The 20,791-nt window shown below is 41.4% G+C and overlaps 4 protein-coding genes across 14 annotated transcripts in view; 2 read left to right on the forward strand and 2 right to left on the reverse strand.

The window, feature by feature from the left end:
* Positions 1-1,434: 1,434 nt before the first annotated feature.
* On the reverse strand, positions 1,435-6,740 carry zbtb3 (zinc finger and BTB domain containing 3). Of its 2 annotated transcripts, none has more exons than XM_088293963.1 (3): positions 6,606-6,740; positions 4,156-4,991; positions 1,435-3,690 (listed from the first exon to the last, which is right to left on the reverse strand). In XM_088293963.1, exons 2-3 carry the CDS (start codon positions 4,986-4,988, stop codon positions 2,751-2,753), a joined length of 1,773 nt encoding a protein of 590 aa, XP_088150089.1. In that variant the 5' UTR covers positions 4,989-4,991; positions 6,606-6,740; the 3' UTR covers positions 1,435-2,750. The 2 variants fall into 2 exon arrangements, with proteins under 2 accessions (XP_088150089.1, XP_088150088.1); XM_088293962.1 differs by having other exon boundaries at positions 1,435-3,693.
* trpt1 (tRNA phosphotransferase 1) lies at positions 6,623-10,463 on the forward strand. 3 transcript variants are annotated; one of them, XM_088293970.1, is made up of 8 exons: positions 6,623-6,828; positions 7,275-7,356; positions 7,716-7,885; positions 7,995-8,172; positions 9,039-9,095; positions 9,172-9,282; positions 9,362-9,448; positions 10,278-10,463. In XM_088293970.1, exons 1-7 carry the CDS (start codon positions 6,751-6,753, stop codon positions 9,379-9,381), a joined length of 696 nt encoding a protein of 231 aa, XP_088150096.1. In that variant the 5' UTR covers positions 6,623-6,750; the 3' UTR covers positions 9,382-9,448; positions 10,278-10,463. The 3 variants fall into 3 exon arrangements, with proteins under 3 accessions (XP_088150096.1, XP_088150097.1, XP_088150098.1); XM_088293971.1 differs by lacking the exon at positions 9,039-9,095 and having other exon boundaries at positions 9,196-9,282; XM_088293972.1 differs by lacking the exon at positions 9,039-9,095 and having other exon boundaries at positions 9,220-9,282.
* On the reverse strand, positions 9,093-20,756 carry fermt3b (FERM domain containing kindlin 3b). 4 transcript variants are annotated; one of them, XM_088293961.1, is made up of 15 exons: positions 20,589-20,756; positions 18,052-18,176; positions 17,329-17,562; positions 15,246-15,362; positions 14,662-14,830; positions 13,630-13,732; positions 13,417-13,524; positions 13,131-13,265; positions 12,966-13,012; positions 12,369-12,493; positions 12,121-12,227; positions 11,828-12,049; positions 10,483-10,607; positions 10,226-10,367; positions 9,093-10,069 (listed from the first exon to the last, which is right to left on the reverse strand). In XM_088293961.1, the coding sequence occupies exons 2-15, from the start codon at positions 18,173-18,175 to the stop codon at positions 9,890-9,892; spliced, it is 1,938 nt and encodes a 645-aa protein (XP_088150087.1). In that variant the 5' UTR covers position 18,176; positions 20,589-20,756; the 3' UTR covers positions 9,093-9,889. The 4 variants fall into 4 exon arrangements, with proteins under 4 accessions (XP_088150087.1, XP_088150086.1, XP_088150085.1 ...); XM_088293960.1 differs by having other exon boundaries at positions 18,052-18,180; positions 20,589-20,755; XM_088293959.1 differs by lacking the exon at positions 20,589-20,756 and adding an exon at positions 18,827-18,993 and having other exon boundaries at positions 18,052-18,180.
* Positions 20,068-20,791, forward strand: part of macrod1 (mono-ADP ribosylhydrolase 1) — a 158,556-nt gene continuing 157,832 nt past the window's right edge. For 3 of the 5 annotated variants that reach the window (XM_088293967.1, XM_088293969.1, XM_088293965.1), the window contains exon 1: positions 20,068-20,767. In XM_088293967.1, coding sequence (XP_088150093.1) covers positions 20,392-20,767 — 376 coding nt within the window. In that variant the 5' untranslated portion in view covers positions 20,068-20,391. The remainder of the gene's footprint in view (positions 20,768-20,791) is intronic. The other 2 variants (XM_088293966.1, XM_088293964.1) reach the window with 1 other exon arrangement.

Genomic DNA, 20,791 nt, shown 5'->3' on the forward strand with positions numbered 1-20,791 from the left:
CTCACACAGTCACATTCAGTATGCAAATTTATATGGTATTCAATTCCAAAAATTCATTGGTCCAAAAAGACTGATACAAACTTGGGGCTATTGCCAGACAACTGTCACATTAAAAAAAACAAATAAAATGACCTTTTTTTTTTTTTTACTTTGGCATATTTAGCTGCTTAGCTGGAGTCTTGTACTCACGTTTCGACTATCGAAGCACACATAAAACAAATGCAGTGCAATAACAATAACAAAACACATTTTAAAGTAAGAGATGTCACAATGAGAGAGATACTCTCCCCTCCAATTGGAATAGTGAAGCTAATTCCTTTATTTTTGCAGGTGACATCAAAATACGTCAAGCTTGGTGCATGGTACATGATGATTTATTCCCTTTCAATAACTTACGGTACAACAACTAAAACGGATATTCCAGAACATTTTTGTAATGCAATACAATATACACATAGTCACAAACATAAATGCACAAAACAACAATGGTATATGTTTAAGGCTTCTGGTGCATTTTTCTGCTTGTTGAGAGTGAATCATATATATGAAGGTCGCACTTCAATAAATCACTTGGCGGAAAAGTCAATTCATTTTAGTTGTTTCTTGAAACTCAAAGTACAAACTGAAATATTTCATGTTTTTATATATATATATATATATATATATATATATATGTGTGTGTGTGTGTGTGTGATAGAGGCAGCATGATGGCCTCACAATGAGAGACAGCATCGGTCGTGAGTTCAATCCCGGCTCTGGCCATTCTGTGTGGAGTTTGCATGTTCTCCCCGTGCCTGCGTACTCCGGTTTCCTCCCAAATTCCAAAACATGCATGGCAGGTTGATTGAACACTCTAAATTGCCCCTTGGTATGAGTGTGAGCGCGGATCGTTGTTCGTCTCTGTGTGCCCTGCGATTGGCTGGCAACCAGTTCAGGGTGTCCCGCGCCTACTGCCCGAAGATAGCGGGGATAGGCTCCAGCACCCCCGCGACCCTAGTGAGGAGAAGCGGTATTGAAAATGGATGGATGGATGGATATATATGATGGTTATTGATCTGTATTTTCTGTCTAATGAATCTATCTAATATTTAAGTTTTACTTTTTGAATGGGATTAGCTTTTCTATGATATTCATCAAGTTACTGATTTCTTGAGATGCGCCTGCAGATCTAGTAATTATTTTGGTTCACATTTTATTTGAAAAGAAATTAAGAAAAAAAATATCCAACCACATTTATAGTACCTGTATATACATACGCTGGGGCTGGACATCTTAGGAACGCCAAATACGGCCCTGAATAAATTAAAGTTAGGCTTGTTCTAACTCATTTTAGTATTGTTAACATAGGGGAATAATTAGTCAATTGGGGGCTGTCAAAGTTTTTGAATATATATTTTTTATCACTAACTAAAAAAGTGTGAAATTTCAGAAACTTCAGAATCATTTATCATTTATAACCACTCCGCCTCATTTCGGTCATTGCTAGGCTTTATTTTATTTTTATAAAAAAATAATAATTCCTCTCCCACCTGGGCAGTATTTCGTTCAAGCTCAGGTTCTCGACCAGCGGCCTGAGAGCTTGAGTGTTCTGCACAGGATCTTAGCTGTTCCCAGTATTGCACTGAGATGCCGGATGTTGTTCCTGGTATCTGCTGGACCCACCAAACCAGTTGAGGGGGAACTGCACCCAGTGCCCCGATCACTAGTGGCACCACTGCTGCCTTTACCCTACACATTTTCTCAAGTACTACCTTCAGCCCTTCGTATTTCTCCAGCTTTTCTCATTCCTTTTTACGGCTGTGGCAATCATTTGGGATTACAACATCTATCACCGGATCTTGGCCTGGCGGTTCTCAACCATTTTTGGACGTGTCTGCTATTTTGATTATGGAACCTCTAATGCAGTTTTGGTACAAATGTTCCAGTTCACTACTCCTGCTCCATGACTATGCCACTGCATGTATCTGATCTTGTGTTTCGGGCTTGTTCTTGTATTGATTAGCGCCTCTGTGCGGTCTTACAGTCCAGCAATCAGTCACGCCTTCACAATTTTTGGAGTCTTTATGATTTTTTTTAAGTTGACATGACAAAGCCAAATATGTTTTCATTATTGTTTTAATCTGATTTATGACTTTCTGATTTACGTGTATGCCACACTTTATACAAATTGTTGTGACTGTTGAGAAAAATGAAAATACTGAAAGTCCCAGTGCAGGCTACGTTACCTCTAATTAAAGTACCGTAGATAAAATATCTTTCAAATCAATTCATGGTTCATTGACTTTAGCCTAATCAAAGATCAAAAGATTTATGTATAATGAACTTGATATTGTTTATTGAACTAATTGTACCGCAAATGCAGATTAATTTATCATTTTTGTTCATTAAAAAAAACACATGGGAAAAGGAGCTAAAACATTGCATATTAAACCACAATCACAACATTGAATTGGAAAAAAAAAATCGCAATTAGATTATTTTCCAAAATCCTACAGCCTTAAATTGGATTGTCTGTTTGTTTGCCAAGTCATGAATGTCGTGCAAGTTGGCTGGCAGTGTGTGTGGAGGTCACACTCGGGGCGGTGTGAATGAGTGTCAAAGTTGTTTGTTTCCAAATGTGCCCTGTGCTTGACTGGTGAGCGGTCCGGTGTGTTACCCTGCCTTTCACTCGATGCCAGCTGGGACCGGCTCCAGCTCCCCGAGACACTTAATAGTATAAGCAGTATAAAAACGTAATTAACGAGGCTCTATTAGCTAAGCGGGGGTGGTGGCGGTTGTGGCATTAGCGTGTGCTCCATATCAGTCTTGCTGCGTTTGGGTGGCAACGTTTGGTCATGAGCCTTGCGAATGTGTCGATAGAGATCTCCGGATTGGGTGTAACTGCGGTAGCAATAGCGACACTCGTAGGGGCGCTCCCTTGTGTGCACAATGGCGTGGCGTCTTAGTGTGTACGTGCATGAGAAGGTTTTCCCACAGACGCAGCATGTCGGGACATCCTCCACGATGCCCCCCATGGTGTCCTGAAAGTCTGCAAAAAAGGCGGAATGGTCCGAGTGTTGCTGCGTCGTGGACGGTGGAGGAAGTAATGAAGCGGCTAGCGAAGAAGACGACGAAGGAGAATGAGGGAAAGTGTAGTCCGAAGTCATTTGGCGAGAGGAGCGTGTGTTCATTTCTTCCTCCTGGATGTCATCTTCAAAGTCGTCTTCCATCGCTGGCTCGCTCTCTTTGCATTTGTCGTTTTCCTCTTCCTGTTCCTCATCAGATATAACGATGGCCTCCACTTTGACTTTTGCATTGTCACCATAATTGCCCTCAGTCTGTAATCCAATAAGGGGATGCGCTCTTCCACCTGTTTCCCGCTCAGTGGCAGCTATGTTTTGAGGAGTCTGAGGCACGGAGAGGTGGCCCCTCAGGCCTCCAGGTTGCAATGAGACAGTGCTCCGGATTTGAATTTGTGGACGCAAACATGAACGTGACGACTCAGTTTGTGCACGCCCAATCATGGCCGTGTAATGTTCTCCTCCTGTAGTACCCCTGCGATGACGCACGAAAGGTTCTGTTTGAGCTTCTTTCTCTCGGGCCTGCTGAAGATCTTGTGAGCTGTTGGATTCTGATTGGGGAGGAGCAACCACTGATGGATGGACAGCGACGATGTCTGAGATCAGGGAAGATGAGGAAGGCTGCTGGTTGCTGCTGTGGCAAAGAAACAGAGAAAAATGTGATTATTTGGAAATAGTAGAATATTTGGTTAAATAAAGGTGATGACTTTTTAGGGGTTGTCTCCAACACACACACACGCACGCACAAATATTTTTTCCCGATGTTAGATAAATATTAATTTTGAACCTGAACTCCATATTTTTTTATGTGGCATTTTTTGATCGATGGTTTCCACAGTAGTAATTGCAACACAATAGTCGCGGCATTTACTTCCCATTGGAGGTCCAGGTAACCAAATGCATGGAGCTTCAATGTAAACTCTACAACAAATTTCAGCTTTACAGGTGCCATGCAATTTAGAATCCATTGGTGGACTGAACTTTTTTCACCATTTTTATTCCTCAATTTAGTGATGTAACTTATAGGTCGTGGCCCATATTTTTGTGCAGGTCGCTATTTCAGGCAATATAGCGGGCTAAGACTGCCAACATGTACCTGTATGTCTCAGTGGTGCTGCATGGGCTGCAGAGATCTGAGCCTTCACCCTGACTGCCAGCTCTCAACCTGTTGGGATGTCCCGACTCCCGCATAGACTGTCCCACAGATGGTCCCTGAACCAGTTCTCCACGGGGTAGCAGATGAGGGCCCCCCATACCAGGCTGCGTGGTGTCAGCAAGATCAGGACTCAGGGGTGTGTGAAATCGTGCCTCTGATGAGCCCCCATCAATCCTGTACTCAGACTTGACATTTTTCAGCGTACTCTGTCTTGGCATTTGGGGAACTGGTGAGAGAGTTGTTGTCATGGCAACGGGAATCAAGTGATCTGCTGCCATGGTTACCACAGGCTCAAGGCCAACATCACCCCCATCCTCCACCCCTGTCTCTGTTACCTTGCTGGCCCCAGTCCTCTCCTCGGAACGAGTGCTATCCGCCTCAGCCAAAGGCCCTCGTCTCTGCAGTCTTCTCTTGCACACCCTCACGACCTCGTTCATGTGTAGGAAGCTCGCCGCTGCCAATACATCCTCCAGCGGCAGCGACGTCTCCAGCTGCAGCACCCCTTCATAAATAAAGTCAAGGAGCAGGCTGAATGCGGCCGCCGTGACAATGTCACTGTCAAGTGTGACAGAGCTGCCGGAAGCATTTGAACCAGCGCTGCAGAGTGAATCCGAGTAAAACATGTGGAAGAAAGGCGAGCAGGAGGCCAGAACTGCTCGATGAGCCAGGAAACGGGATGAGCCCACCAGGACGGTGCAGTCGCACAGGAAGCCGCGCTGACGCTGGGAGAGGAGAGCTGACAACAGCTGCTGGGAATGCTGAGGAAACTCCATGATCTGACCAACAAGGAAGAAGAATAAGAGGATGAGAATATATGGTGAAGAATGATTAATTACACTCACATTTTATGAGGAACACACACATTACATTTAGAGCTTTAGGCCTCATATGTTTAATTCAATTATTAATGTGAAATAATTAAGTCTATATGCAAGTTTTTCAGGGCTTTTTGCTCTTGTACTTTAAGCGCAAATTAAAATTTTCAGATATTTTATTGCTAAAGAAATGTGGCGTAACATACCACATATTACATGACAGGCTTAAATATTTATGTTCTTTTTAGTTTTACTGATTCATACACACAGACACAGAGAGAAAATGCAAACTCCACACATGAAGGCCGGAGCCGGAATCAAACCCACGAGGCCACGACCTCTGCACTGTGAGGCCATTGTGCTAACCAGTCGTCCTCCGTGCCTCCCCAACTGTACATATATGGTTACAAAAAATAAGTTTCCTTTTCGGTTCCCAGAAAGCATTGTGTGGTGCACACATTTAATTTATAAGGTTTTACGGACATTAATCACTCATGTTTGTTTGTGTTACCAGTACTTTTTGTAACATATTTATGTTGAATTCATGTTGCACTATGTTTGTATTTATATATATTTTTTTTTTTAAACAAATTGTAACTTTCGGCTGTGTGTAAAATATTGACATCCAGGTCAAGTTCTTGGACAACTTGCATGGCTCAACCACATGTTTGGTCAAACGGCTGCAGTGTCCTTGAGCAAGACAGTGCCACACCAAACCGATCCCCGAATCCTTACAAGGCCCCTTGCTAAAGTGGGTGCCACTAACAATGTATCTTTATCGAGATGAGTCAAATGCAGTTGTCACATTTCTTGTACATATGTGGATATGACTAAAAAGAGGTCATCTTCATGATGAATGAGAGTCAGCACACAACGGCCACCCTTTAAAGTTGCCCTTAAAGTGCCTAATGTGCTGTTTCATGATCGTAAACAAATAAGTTAATTTCAGTCAATTTCTTGTGGCAGAATTAGTCTTATTTTTAAGATCGCATTTATTTTTGTTGTATCGTTTATTATATGTTGTTGGGCAAAATTCTTCATTTCCACATCCCCATTCTATATTTTTATCTAATTGACGTTCATGCTTTGATTAAAACTAAATGAGAAGTCACTCCGTATTTAAATAGTTTTTTTTTTTATTTAAAGCATAGTTACTCTTAAGCGCGTATTTATTTGAAGGACTATTTTATTTTGAATTGGATATTATTATTAGTATTATCATTATTATTATTAAGTAACGATACTATTACAACGTGTGGGTCCTCGACCCACCATTGCCTAGAATCAACGCTGCTAACTCATACTATTTGTCTACTGATGTGGACAAAACCCCAAATGCAACGGAACCAAATGGAACGTAAAACAAATCACTGCCAGAGCAACATGTGTAGCATAAAAAAAATCGACAACCAACACAACTTCGTAATTCCCGCTAACATTTTGGCTAGCCGTTAATGTCCCTCCCCAACAGGCTGCCTTATTTGCCAAACTATGCTTGGAATCTATGTCCTGTCCGCTTTTATAGTCTAAATTCCAAACGTTAATAAAGAGACCAAGATGGTTATTTGATCTTACCCCGCAGCAGCCGTTGTTCACCGCAACGAACCGCAGCTCTCAACCAGCAACCCTCCAGAACGAGCCACACACACCGGAAGAGCTCGAGTCCCGAACGTGTCACGTGACGAGGGCTCCCCGAGTCACGTGACAACTGAGGTGTTCAATGACAGCGACTGCTCTCAAAATGGATCCTGAAAGAGGAAAAAGGAGAGGAAAGAGAGAGAGACGTGGGGGGGCAGAGGTGAGTTGTGGCCACTTGCATTGCAAGAGGTGGCATGTGCTCACAATCTGTGTTTATACTTGTTTTAAATTAAAAAAGAGAAAGGTGAAAGTAGAAGCACTGATTCGACTTATTCAAAATAAGTGCATACGTGTGAACGAAAGTAAAAATTAATTTATGGGGTGAATTGTTGATACAATGAAAAAAAAAAATAAATGAATGAAACTAAAAAATCAATCCATAACAGCGTTTTGTTTTGTTTTGTTTTTAACCCAGATACAGCTATGTAGGATCTGGCTATTTAGTAGGTGTGGCCAGAAACTATTTTTACTTTGTTATCAGTTTGGAAGAGTGGCCAAACATTTACAGGCTCCATTCAAACCTGTGGCATATGTTCTTTGGGCTTGTGGTCCAAGTAAATAATAAGACTTATTTTTATGAAAACCTGATTTTATTTCTCCTGCCAGGACAGTGACGTCAGGTTGTCGAAATCTATGTCATATGCTCTTCGTCATGGTGCCAACCAGATGGGGCTACATTTAAGTTCAGGTAAGTTGAACACCAGAGCTGCAGGTGCATAACCCTTTTTTGTTGGTCAGCCCGCTGCCTTCCCGCTGCGATCTTGGTACCATTCCGGCCTTGACCCTCCACTCTTATTCATGAAAGTTGTCGGCCCTGACCCGTTTACGCCCGCCCCCTAAAAAACAGTTGGTAGTGGCGCTTTTGACATGTTTGGAGGCAATTTTTGTCATATGCCCATTTTGCGAGTAAGTTCATCACACGCACGATGGCCGATTCGTGGGCCGGACTAAGATCCACCTACGGCCTTTGTTAATTGAACCCTTTTTTAAAATTTGTTACCCCCCCAAAAAAGGGCGTCCGGCCAAAATTATATTTACTCTTCATAGATGGTTACCTATTTGTGGAGGATGTCTTGGCTCACCCGCAATTCCGCTCGTACAAACTGGAGGATGTTGAGAGAATGGTGGCCAGAAATGACAAGCAGCGTTTTAAGCTTTGTCCTCACCCGGAAGATGGCCGCTTGCAGATTCGAGCCAATCAGGGACACTCAATGCAGGTATGTGTTGTAGTCAAGCTCAGATTCCTACATATATTTGATCCGGGAATCTCCAGTGCACCAGTTTTAATGAACGCAATGTTAACATCGCTTGGATTTGTGTGGCCAGGTTCCGGAATTGGCGCTGAAGCAGGTTTTGTCCGGTTCTCCCGACTGTCCTGCCGAGGCTGTTCACGGATCCTACATGCGCAACTGGAGATCCATCCATCAGCAGGGTTTGAGTCGCATGAAGAGGACGCACATTCATATGGCCCCCACCTTACCACAAGAAGACGCCGTAATAAGTGGTATGCTAAGATTTGCTGTGCAGACACGTCACCAGAGCCCAGCTGTAAGGGTGGCTAATTAAATACATGGGTGGGCCTGATTGTTATTAATGCCCTATAGAAAGCACGTATTTAACATGTAACAAACAAGAACTCACTGGATTAATGCCAAATCATTACGTTTGATTGCATTATGTCATTCTAACTCAATTTTAAGAATATTATTTGCCGATTTTATGGGAATACGGTGGATGCGCTGACATAAAAGGAAAGGTCTTCAGATCTTCAGATTAGATTTCCAAAGAGTTTGTGGCTTTTTTTCAAGTGGCTCTTTAGTTTGCATCACTAATGTATATGATCGCCCAAGTATTACGGAGTTTAGGGACTTTACTTCTTCCTAGAGACGTTCACTACAAAGCTTATGTTAGTGAATGAGGGGAAACACGTTGTCCATAAAATATAAAACATTGGGGCAATATTTTAAGTAGAGATGTCCACATACATTTTGGAGATAATTGCATTTTTTTAAGACTGCTGCCACCAAGTGCAGGACTCTTGCATACAAATAATTGACATATTCTTCACCAATACGCCTATAGCATTATTTTTAGTAAGGCCGTGATTGGCTGTTGCAGTTAGGACATCACTGTTTCTTTATATTTTAAATTTTTTAGTGATAAGGAACTCAAGATTATAATTTCAGAACACAAAATAGCTACTATGATCAAATCAAAATCATAAAAAGTTTATGTTTAGAAATCTGTGCCTCAATTTGGGGGGATACAAGCATCTTGGTGGGTGGGCACACCCCCCTATGGCCCACTCTTGGTGACGGGTGTGACTTGTTTCTGATTAAAATGTTTTTCTTTTTGTCTATTTTTAACCAGGTATGAGGAAAGACTGTGATCTATATATTTTTATTGATGTACCCAAAGCTCTTGTTGGTAAGATTACACACAGTTGATTGACATCCAGTACAGGTCATCTAAAAAACTAACCTGACTGATTGTGACTGTGCAGATGGTATTGAGTTCTTCTGGTCAGAGAACCGTGTGTTGTTGACAACAGGGAACGCGGAAGGGAAACTACCCCTGGCGTATTTTAGCCGAGCCATACAAGTCAGGCCTACAAGTAAGACCTTCATCAAATGGGTCAACTGAGAGCAATTCTTTCGATCCTAAACGTGAGCACATGTGTCCTTTCTTTTTAGGGAGGATCCTGCCACTGTGATGCCGGCAAAAGACCGATCAACAAGTGGATCCATTTTCTATATCGCTTATCTTCATTCAGATCTCGGGTGAGCTGGAACCGACTCCAGCTGACTTTTTGGGGAGGGACAGGCTGGTTGCCAGTCAATCAAGGCGCACATGTAGACAAAAAAACCCATTCACACCTATAGACAAAAATAGTATTGAATGAATCATAATGATGATAAGCAGATCTAAAATGGCCTGAGACGAATGCTCAGCGTTTTGAAAATGGTAAAGGCACCAGATGCCTTGACAAAAGGGTGTGAACACAAGTGAGGATGAAAGACTTTCAATGTATTTTATTAAAAGTCTAAATGGTGAACATTTGCTGTTGGCATCTGTTTGTCTTCTCATGTGGAATTAATTTGCTATTTGTGTTGAGCAAGTAACAATTGTTGTTGTTGCCAACGCTAAAAGGAAAATGCCTATAGTCATGGTTTTCTGCCTCCAATCCAAAAAAGATCAAGATGGTTCGGTGTATTTAAGTTCTAGAGCGCCTCGTGTCCGCCTGTCAGCTTGTGAAAGAGCTCCTCGTTGAGCTCGTTGCTCTTGTCGCGGCTGCGTGTCGACATGAAGATGTAGCCCCCGATGAACTCGTGAACGATTTTGCAGTCTGCCGTCACGCAGCTGAAGGCGATGTTGATGTTCCCCTCAAACTCGATGGCCACCTGTGATGTCGTTGAAACCACACAAACATTTCTTTCACACTAAATAACTCATTAACACTTCAGTGTCATGTTCATCACTGCAGAGGTGGCAGGTGAACTTTTCGCCGGGTGGGTTGGGGTTTTGGCTATTTAAAAAAATAAATAAATAAATCTCACCTGTCTAATGTCCCAGTTGACATTCCATTGTTTCATGTTGTTGTACCGCCAGGTCTTCACTACGTCGCCCACACCCAGGTCGATGCGGATCAGACGGTTGGGAGCGATGCCCAGTACCTCGTCTTTACGGCTTCCTTTGAATCTGTCAGACAAGAGAAACTATTTGTTTCCTCGCCATTCTGTCAAGCCCTTTGGAAAAGTATGTTATGACAGTATTGCCCGCAATAAAAAGCTAGAAAAGAAATGTGTGACTGAACCTGACTACTACATATGAAAGGCCAAAATCGGGCAGGGCCTGCCAGATCTGCAGGAAGCGCGAGACTGCATCCACCAGTGAGAGTTGAGCCACATTCTGGTACGCGTCCAAGATACGAGGTGTCAGCTGCATGGACACACACAGTCAAAAGTCAAAATGACTCACATTTGTGTTGGCCTTCAGTGGGCCCAAGTCGCGGAAATCAACACATGTAATATTTTTAAAGGTTCAAATGAGAAAATGTGTTAAAACTACAACCTTGCCAAAATTAAATCTAGACCTCAAATCAAAGCAAAATATACTCTTTATTTATCTTGGTGGTATAGATACAAGCTAAATTCAATAGACATTGTGCTGCTCCTTCTGGTGTGTGCACCTTGGCCACCAGGGGGCAGTAATGTCGACCCATCCATTATTGTACCACTTTTCCTCATAAGGGTCAATGCTGAAACCTATCCCAGCTGTCTTTGGGCAGTAGTTGGTGTACACCCTGAACTGGTTGCCAGCCAATCGTTGGGCACACATAGACAAACAACCATCTGCGCTCACACTCGCAACTAGGGAAAATTTTGAGTGCCCAATCAACCTACCATGCATGTTTTTAAATTGTGGGGGTAAATCGGAGTACCTAGAGAAAACCCACATAGGCACAAGGAGAACATGCAAACTCCACACAGGAAGGGCGGAGCCGGAATTGAACCCTGTACTTCTGTACTGTGAAGCCATTGTGCTAACCGCGCCGCCCTCTCAGTGATGTTCTCATTAGTATTAGTGATTCTTCACAGAGGATAAAGAACACCCAACGACGCCCGTCTACGTGTTTCAAGGCTGTTTTCACTTATGTGTTAGCTTAAGCTACCAGACAGGCAAAGTACATGAAGTGTAATTCTCTAAATAAACAGAGTATCTATTTTGAAGACTTGTCTACCATCTGTCAGACTGGCCCTTCTTGTGAAGCCTTATAAAGCATAATAAGCGATAACTTTTTATTAAGATTTTACTACTGATAATAAGTAAGTTCAATGCAAAATAAATATTATTCTAAAGGTGTATGAAATAGGCCTATGAATACACTTTTTTTTAGGCTAGTTATCTTTAATTGTTTTAAGAAATCAATTTCTCCTCTTATTGAAAGGTAATTATGCACTCATTAAGTAATACAGTAATACCACTACTTTTTTTTTTAATCTACACTCCAACTTTTTTTTTGCAGCGATTATGACGTAACTTATGACAAGATAACTTGTCATAAATTGACGCAATGATGAACAACATTTGTACACAGATCAGGAAATAACTTTGTCCCCTTTGACATCAAGTTTGAACCCATTTTGTTGTTTTCCCACCTGTTTGTTTTTGTACTTTTTATGGTAGCGGGGTGACACCAAACTGAGAGTGTTTATGCTTTCGTCCGTAGCGGCTGAGTTGCCATGAGAACTTGAGCTGGTGTTTTGCATCGCCAAGAAGGAGCGGATGCTGCGTATCTCGCTCTGGAAGCTGCTGTCTGCCAGGGTCTTCCCTTTGGAGCCCAAGCGACATGCAGCCATCCACCGTGCATACTGCTCCTCCTGTCGGTCGAAGACGGAGAGATGGTTGGGACTGACTGAATGGTTAAAATTGATCAATGGTTTGGTCTCACATTTTCACAGCGTAGATAGACTTCGTTCATGCCTTCAGGAGCTGGTATAAGCAACCTGATGAGGAACTTCTGAGCTGCCATGTTGACATCTGGCGCCACTTCACAGCCTGTATGTCAAAGTAATGGTCATAGATAACAATCAAGGGTTGCCAATGTTAAATTAGCTGCAAGATGTCCCGCTTAATTGGCATAACCTAAAATGCTTTCCATGTCGAAATTCTCTTTGATGCTACAATACAGCTCTGTACCTTTGAGGTTAATCTGTTGAATTGGCTCTCCAATGCTCTCCTCTTTGTTCTTGAAATAGGAAATCGAGGTGTCCTGGAACTTGAACCAGTGCTGCTTGTATCCCTTCAGAGTCAACCTCTTTGGCCTGAAACCCATCAATATTATCATGTTCTCCATCCATTTTGGCATTAAATGGGAAAACATATAAAGAGATGTGAGTTTCAAGGATCTAATGGGGTGTGTATTGAGAGAGAATGAGAGAGATGAATTAAAGATTCCGAAGCAGCAACCTGACAAGTAGCTGCCCTCTTTGTGAAATTTCCTTAAAAAAAAAACACGCAAGAACAAGTCAAAGGCCTCTAAAATCTTACATAACATAAATCTAAAAAAGAATTGCTGGATAAGGTACAAGAGATTTTCTACGTTACGAATTGCTCTTCTCACAAATCAAATTAAGATGAGTTTTTACGGAAAGTGACACAGTTTCAAACACTCGGAGAACCCCCCAGAATTTCGTCCTTTATCAGCTTGGTGGATATTTTTAACTGAAACTTGTGTTCCCTAGCCCTACAGATAGTTGAAAATTACTTCTTTGGGTTTAAGTTAGAAAGGAGTACCTGAAAATCTTGAGGTAATCGTTAAGTTCAGGTGCGGTCATGTTATCCTGTAGAAAAAGAAAAGATACTGTTTCAGTTGCTTGGCGTTGCTATTTGAATTCTTAATTGCTCAGAAGGCTGATGACATTGAATGAAAGACGACATTATGCATTCATCGTGTCTGACCAGCATTTCGGAGGCGGAGCTGCTCTCGCCCTCCATTTTAACCTCCAGGGATTGAAGTGCCGACTCAAGGTCGTCCATGGCTGCGGCCGAGTTCATCGTCTGAGGCTCTGACTGTGAAACCTTGCTGATGTGATACTGCAAGAGCAGATTTTAGATGCATACCAGGTTGTCCATCCAGATACACACACAACAAATTCAGGTTGACGTTGTATGACAAGGATTCTTCAAATGGACAGATTATTATTCATAATTTATTTTTTTTACACGCTGCAGCGTTGTTCTCTACCTGTAAAGCTCCAAAAAGCATCATCTCCTCCTCTGTGCAGTCAATATCCTCTAACAGTATAGCCCAGCGAGCCTGTTCATACAGCTGGGTCAGACGTACCACATCGTACTGAGAAATACAAATATCGCTTTTGAGCTTGGATTCTGAGAGACTGAAAGAAAACACCGCCAACACATACAATTATACAAGCAAGACACGGCCACGCAGACGCACCTTGGGTTCTATATCATAGAAGGCAAAATATTTGAAGCGAAGCCACAGTCGGTCATTTTCTTGGATGCCCTGCTGCATCAGACAACGGGACGAATCCAACCACCTGAGGGAAAGAGTTACAGTAGAATATGTCATGAAAAGGTAACACTGGTCACATGATTTATAGCAGAGGTGGGCCACACTTGGAATGGCCCTTAATTCATATTTGAAAATAAAAATGTTGATTGTTTCTACTCAGTTTTAAGTTGTAATAACAGTTTGCACCACTAGATGGCCCACAGTGCTCAAGACGGCCTTGAACGCCCAGGCTGAACCCGTCAGATTAACTTTAATGCTTTGCGTTATTCAAGTGAGTGAACCAGCCCATTCATTTTGGGTAGTATAATGTTAAAATCTTTGAGTGATTTGATTTTTGAAAACAGGTACTTAACTCATACAAAGACATATATATTTGTTTTTCAAAAATGTAGTCCCCGCCTCCCAAAGACGTATTTTTACGTCTTTGCCTTTTTTTTTTCTTTTGCGTCATACCTCCGTGTTTTTATAGCATGAGAACACAATATTTTGTTGGCCTCACAAAATCAGCCAAAATCCAGAAAAACTCTGGAATTGAGGGGTTTCCTCTCGTGAACATTTCTGGGATTAAATTAGTTAACAATGATTAATCTTTGATTAGGGTTTTTGCAATGGAAAAAAACCCATTGTGGTTATTTTTTGTTGGCTTCAAAACATTTATAGTGTAGTGGTGGATTTTTTTTTATATGCATTTGAGTATTAAACTATATTAACAAACCGTTGTGCACTTTGGTTAAAAAAAACATACTGTGTTAAGACTTTTTGTCCTTATTATAATTGGCATATTTGTCATACACCTAGTTAGGAAGTGCAAGGTCCTCTGTGGGCTCCAGAAGCACTGATGAAAAATGGAGGCCCCTTTGCAAACTGATATCTACTCTACAATCAGGTAATTTTACAAAATACTCCTCCCATCAACGTGTTCAACATAGATGTGTGCGTGTACGATGAGTGTACCTGCCGTTGATGTGGGCCTTGTCCACCACGCTGGCTGGGCGGTACTGCTTGGTTAGGACTTCAGGCGCAGGAGGAGGCTGAGGGACTGATAACATCTTGTAGATGGCCTCCAACTGAGGCGAGCCGGCAAAATGAACGGGCATACCGTTATACAAACTGGGACGGGATGCTGCGAATCAAGAGCAGTGTAAAATGTGATTGTAAAAACAGTTGGCAATGTTCATTTTTAAGGTATGTTTACACAATAAAGAATGTTTTATTTTTTTAAGGGGAACAAGCAAAGAACACAAATGTTGACAGGATCGTTGTTGCAATTATTTTGGCTTTGTTTCTTTTATATTGACTATTAGTTTTCTTCTACAGAGGATGACTCCACAACACGGTGTAAAGTTCCCTTATTAATGGCAATATTGATACTTTTTTTTGGGGGGGTGCTTGTGGCACATATTGGACATGCCAGAAAATCATTGCTTTATAGGTGCTAGGTGAATAGTTTTTATATGTCTTGTGGCTTGCAAGCAGTCCAGGGTGTAAAAATAAGCAGTTGGACTTGGCGCCAGTAACTGAGTTGTAAAGAAGCGAACCCGAGGAGAGTGGCACCGCAGTCAGGTCAAAAATTTCCTCCGTTGAATTTTTCTCCTTCTTCTTTTTCTTCTCCTCGACTGGCCGAAGGAGCGCGAGCTCCTCTGGGTGACGGATATCTGTGGAGGTCAAATGTGACAAAAATGTAAAATTCATATCATACCTTTATCTGATTGTTTTTTTTTAAAAAGGTGTCAAGTCGCACCATGGCTGTTTTTCTTGCGCTTGTACAAATGTGCGTGCAATAATAATGTGTTCAATGAACATGATTAAAGTTACTTAGTAAGTCTTGATTGAAACATTTTCTCACAACTGTGTGTTATAAGCAGCGTAGATTTACCTGTCCGTGACGAAAAAAGTCATCCGATATATAGACAAATACTTGAGGGAAATTTAGGCAAACATGGCCGAGTGTGTGCTGCAGCGGCAGCGTGTGGGACTCAGAATCCAAGGTTATGTGTTCAAGTCACATCATTGTCAATTGGGACTCAACACTATGCATATATATTGCTGTTTAGCATTCAGTCAATTGGCTGTGAAAAATCACAACTGATTTTTCGCTCGTTTGTTTATCGGCTCGCAAGGGAAGTCGGGAGCAAATTCTAACCTGTTTTGTCATGCAAGTTTCGTCTCCGATTGCGATCCATTTATTCATTTCTGTTGCTATCATCACACATTTTCTGCCGCAATGGCATCGCGCCTCCAGATCAGGAGGCTATATATTCAAGACACCTCAGGGTCATTGCAAATTTGTCGTTGACAAACGGCAAAGTTAGGCCATTGCAACCAGGCGAGTTCTCAGCATTCTCAAAAAGGATAGAGTCTGACAAGAAAAGTGAACCACATACAAGAACTTGCATTTTCACTTGCGGCGGCAGCACTTCATGACCAAGCAGTTGAATTACGTTTGTCAAATAGTGTGCAGATCACCTGCCCGCTTGTTGGCTACATTTAAGCATGCTCCAGCTATCAGTAAAAATAGCGGATCTTTGCCTAGCCTAGCTTCCAAATAACCCATAACTCCTTCAAGTGATTTGGTAATCTGCTGTAATATTATTCACTTTTCATAGCGGTTAAAACATATATATTGATATATTGTGTCTACATGTATGGCTTTTCCGTTTCTCATCAAATATCCATGACTTAAATCGTAAAATAAATGAAATTCTCTTTGTTTTATTTTTATTTTGACCGTAACCTACAATTGGGAGTGGCAATAAACAAGAGTTAAGCAATTTTTGAAGCGTGTTTCCTGTCTGATAAACTGCTGCTTACTGTTAAGTGAGTTGACATCTCACTGCCAGCATGCAGAGCTTGCATTTTAAATATTTGCTTGCAAATCAAAGACAAATATTGTTGGGTCACTTGTATCTTAAGGCACCGTGGCACGAATATTCTGGACGAGGCAATTTTCCATGTGTCATTATATGTCTTTTGCTGATTTGGCTTTTGATTGGATTTTACCGATGTCATGGTTTGTCTCGTTACGTTATTATGTCCACCCGTGCTCGTCAACCCATTCCCTGATTTTTACCCATCAGCTCCCAAGTCATGTGTTGTAATGCGTGTTTGTTTAGTTTCTTTGAACCTTGTTACAGTATTTTGGTTTTCCCTTGATTTGATTTGTTTTTTTAACTATCCAAGTAGCTTGTTTGCCTTTTGTTCTCTTTATATAGAATTAAGTGTACACCTACCTCACCTCATTGCTTCCCTGCATTTGTGTCATCATTCATGCCAATCCATAACAAAATATGATCCATTTGATATATTTTACAAAACATTTCTCAAATATGGCACAAAGCTAAGGCAACCAAATCATAACACACTATAGGTCTGTTATAAGAATTAATAAAACAACATGTACATCAGGTGCTCATTGGCCTCCCACAAGACTTCATTAGCTTCCCACTATTGTTAATCCTGTGCAAATGATGTAAAAAAAAAATAAAAATAACAATGTTACTTCACCTTCTCTTGCTATGCCAAACTGATTCGGTGGCAGATTTCACTATGTTGTGAAAATACATTGACGATGCATTAGGCTGCTCCATCCGATAAATATCGAAAATAAAGTGACACACTCACTGAGCAGTGTGCAGATGCCCATCACAGTCTGGAAGACAGGATTGGAGAAGCAGGCGCAAAGCCTCAGCGTGATGCCGTTAGGCAGGCCCAGCCTTAAGGGCTTATGCTGGGGCATGAAGAGCAAACGAGCATCGGCGTGAATGCCATATTTCTCCAGAGTCCACGATGTCCGCAGCAGCCATTGCTGCTTCTGCTCCCACCACAGCGCATGGTCCGACCAGTCACGCTGAATCTCTGCCGGTCACATACACACATAAAGTATATTTTTCCATGCATTCATAATGTGATATTTTCATTGAACATTGACTTATATTGAGGCTGTTCGATTTAGAGGAGAGGTAGGAAAATGTTTGGCCTCAAAGATCACATTAATTTTTTGGGCCATTCCAGGAAGAGGTATGATGCGATAATGAATGTAAATATTTTACTAATAAACTTTTGTTACAAAAATATACCTTTGCACTTATAATTATAACCTAATAAAATATTGTTTCAGTGCGAGGATAAGACCTTGTTTCTCTCACTTTGCTCTGAGATAAAGCAAGATGTCTGCCGTGGGGTTGGGTGTCAGTTGCATGAGGCAGATGTTATCTGTTTGTTTTGTATGATGTCGCCTTTTCAAAAGTAGCTAAAAGTGTTTATGTACTGTATTCTAGGTGTTCATTGATTGTGTCTCCAATTTACAGTGTGCATGCATCTGCGACAAAGAGACAGATGACTCACGTGTCTTGTCCACCAGCTTGAGGATGACGCCTCCCACGTGGAGTTCAGAGGTCACACTGAGGCTGACAGGTGGAGCGTCAGGCCCCAAGTCGTCCACTGTGATGGACAGGTCCCACGCCGCCATGCTGGCTGACGGAAAGGGAATTGAAGGAGACATTTTTGGCTTACATAACTTGGCATGCAATCCATCTCTAAGCAATGCTATAATGCATTTTTTCATTTTACAACAACGATGGCGATTCAGCAAACAATGTTAAAGTGCTCGTTTTAGGGTCAGTCTCACATGATACACACACTTGATGGGTGAACTTGTCCAATATGACAAACACTTCCTGCTTCTGGCTTAATCGCCAGGGAAACACACTTCCGCTTTATTTTTTTTTTTAAGCCACCAAAGACGAAACGTTTTCTCAATACCGGTAAAGTCATCAACTGCTTGTGAATATATGAAGACAAATGTAAATACATGTGCGGTTTGAAGGTTTGTTTTTGTCTAAAGATTTAAGATGCTAAAAGGCTGATATTGCTGATGACATGATTCACATGCCACCAGCAAATGAAACATCGAAGCCGCATTAAGAAAGACTAAAATGGACCCTTGTTCTCTTTATTGATAAAAAATTATTGTGACATTTGATGGATGAATCAAAAACACAGATGTACAAAACAATACAAACACGTCACAGATTTCAATTACTCAATGTTAATGTCTGTCCTGCACACACACACACACAGAAACACACACTTACACAATTATACAATCTAAGGACATTACCGTCAGTCTCCTCTGTTGAATCCTTTAAGAAATTGGAATTGGAAAGACACCTTCTTTAGATCACTGAAGAACTCCAAAAGGGTCATAAAATTGAGTGGCAAAGCAGTTTCTCCTCCCCCTGACTTGGTAGGCTGTGGCCTATAACTGTGTATGGGTTGCATGTTCCTTTTTTTCCTCTGCTCGTTTTGTCAGTTTCCGTCTGGCGGAAATGTACAAGCGGTAGGTCTACATCTTTTGATTGACAGGCTCGTGATACACAGTTTGCGATGTGGTCTGTGAATGATATGCTGCATAAGTGTGGTACTGCTTTAGCCAAAATATATTGTCACTCTCTATTTCCATCAACTCAATTAAACAAGCACACAAAGATTCATGCATATATGATATGATGAGGTAAGAGAGAGACTGAAGGGGAGAAAATTTTTAAGAGTTTTAAGGTAAGATTCATTCTAATAATAAACAACCATTAAGTGCTGAGTCCAATTGTGTCCTCTAAAAAAAATAATTAAAAAATAAATAAAAAATAAAAAAATTGAATCAAAGTATTCTTCTAATGATGTTTAATGATATTTGACAAAATAAATTGGTTTAACTATCTTACTATCACTAAGTGTGAAAATGACCGACAAACCTAACAAGTACTAAATGATCTGTGAAGCAGTGATTCAAATGCAATGTTATACAACATTTGTTTGAATTCCAATATTGATGTAAAATTATTTACGTTCACAGTTGTGAACATTTCTGTTATTTTCATTTGTTTTTTAAAGGATCAGGGGGGGGCAAAGCATGGATAGCAGGCCACATATAGTGTGCTCGCTTCTTTAAACCACCCCACTGAGCATTTTCATTATCAAGAGTTCTGTCATATTTGTTGCATTACTTCACCAATTTATTCCCAAAATGAATGTGCCAATTTGTATTTATTAACAAAATAAATAAACTGTAAATAAAATAAAATAAAATTCCTAAAATAACCAATGAAATAACCATTGCAACATTTTAATTTGATTAGACATTTTTAATTTATTGAAATCAAATAATGAATTAAAAATGTATAAAAGGCCCATTTCCCCCCTAAATACATTTTTAATGTGGCCCGTGAGCAAAAGTCTGCCCACATTTAAAAAAACAACTTTAACATTCTTTTTACATTTTTCCTTTGTTTTTGTCCCGAAAGCAACTCAGCTGTTTTCAAATTTCCTACGACCCCTAAAGTGATCGCCAGTTTCTCGTGGTTGGTCGCTTCGATTTAGTGTTTTATTAATCAGGATTCTCAGTTTAAATAGGGAGCAAAAAGACAACTTTCACATAAACTGCCAAATGCCGGTAGCATCAATCGATAAATCCTGATCCCCGGCGTGACATTTTCTCCCAAATCTTTCGCTACAATTTATCATCCTCCCCCCTATGAGTGTAATGGTACATCCCGCACAACAAGACAAAAATGGCACATGGGATGTTGATGTAGGCTAGCAAAAGCGAAACCAGACGTCTGCATTTGTATTTGACACAAACATAACCTTTGTGGAACTTGGGTGAAACGCCCTACTAGCTAGTGAGACATGGCGATACAAACATTAAGTGTACTTTCACGTATCAGAACCCGGCTACTGTGCGCCGCCGGGCCCGTGTCCCGTGTGGCTGCCACCGGTGTCAGGTTCAAGCATATTATTTTAACTCCTGGAAGTGTCCATGTGGATTGCAAGCCAGCGACAAGTCCCTTCCGCGGCCATATTAACACCGCGAACTTTACACTTACCACAGCAACACGCTGTAGGTCCACCCAGGGGAATTGTTTCTCCTCGCCGCCGGGCAAGCGAATTAGGTCGGGCGCTGTCATTGGCACTGGCGCGTTGACAGCGGCTCTCCACACTGGGGCGATGGCAGCCATGAAAGTTGACCTGAACTCCACTGAGGGCGACTGGAAGGAGATCAAGGGTGAGACTGACTGGTGCACCTTTG

This window comes from Idiotropiscis lumnitzeri, chromosome 4 (genome assembly GCF_059441095.1).
Source record: "Idiotropiscis lumnitzeri isolate Australia: NSW breed Sydney's pygmy pipehorse chromosome 4, RoL_Ilum_1.0, whole genome shotgun sequence".
Lineage (NCBI taxonomy): Eukaryota > Metazoa > Chordata > Actinopteri > Syngnathiformes > Syngnathidae > Idiotropiscis > Idiotropiscis lumnitzeri.

What these genes read in the sequence shown, in the direction of transcription:
- zbtb3 (XM_088293962.1), bottom strand. Translation starts at nt 4,988, where the DNA reads ATGGAGTTTCCTCAGCATTCCCAGCAGCTGTTGTCAGCTCTCCTCTCC. An exon ending in AGCACCACTGAGACATACAG is followed by an intron (nt 3,694 to 4,155) that starts GTACATGTTGGC and finishes TCTTTGCCACAG; the next exon opens with CAGCAACCAGCAGCCTTCCT.
- fermt3b (XM_088293961.1), bottom strand. Translation starts at nt 18,175, where the DNA reads ATGGCGGCGTGGGACCTGTCCATCACAGTGGACGACTTGGGGCCTGAC. An exon ending in GATTACCTCAAGATTTTCAG is followed by an intron (nt 12,494 to 12,965) that starts GTACTCCTTTCT and finishes GATGGGTTTCAG; the next exon opens with GCCAAAGAGGTTGACTCTGA. An exon ending in TCTATCTACGCTGTGAAAAT is followed by an intron (nt 12,050 to 12,120) that starts GTGAGACCAAAC and finishes TTCGACCGACAG; the next exon opens with GAGGAGCAGTATGCACGGTG.
- trpt1 (XM_088293970.1), top strand. Translation starts at nt 6,751, where the DNA reads ATGACAGCGACTGCTCTCAAAATGGATCCTGAAAGAGGAAAAAGGAGA. An exon ending in GGGGCTACATTTAAGTTCAG is followed by an intron (nt 7,357 to 7,715) that starts GTAAGTTGAACA and finishes TACTCTTCATAG; the next exon opens with ATGGTTACCTATTTGTGGAG. An exon ending in TGTACCCAAAGCTCTTGTTG is followed by an intron (nt 9,096 to 9,171) that starts GTAAGATTACAC and finishes GTGACTGTGCAG; the next exon opens with ATGGTATTGAGTTCTTCTGG.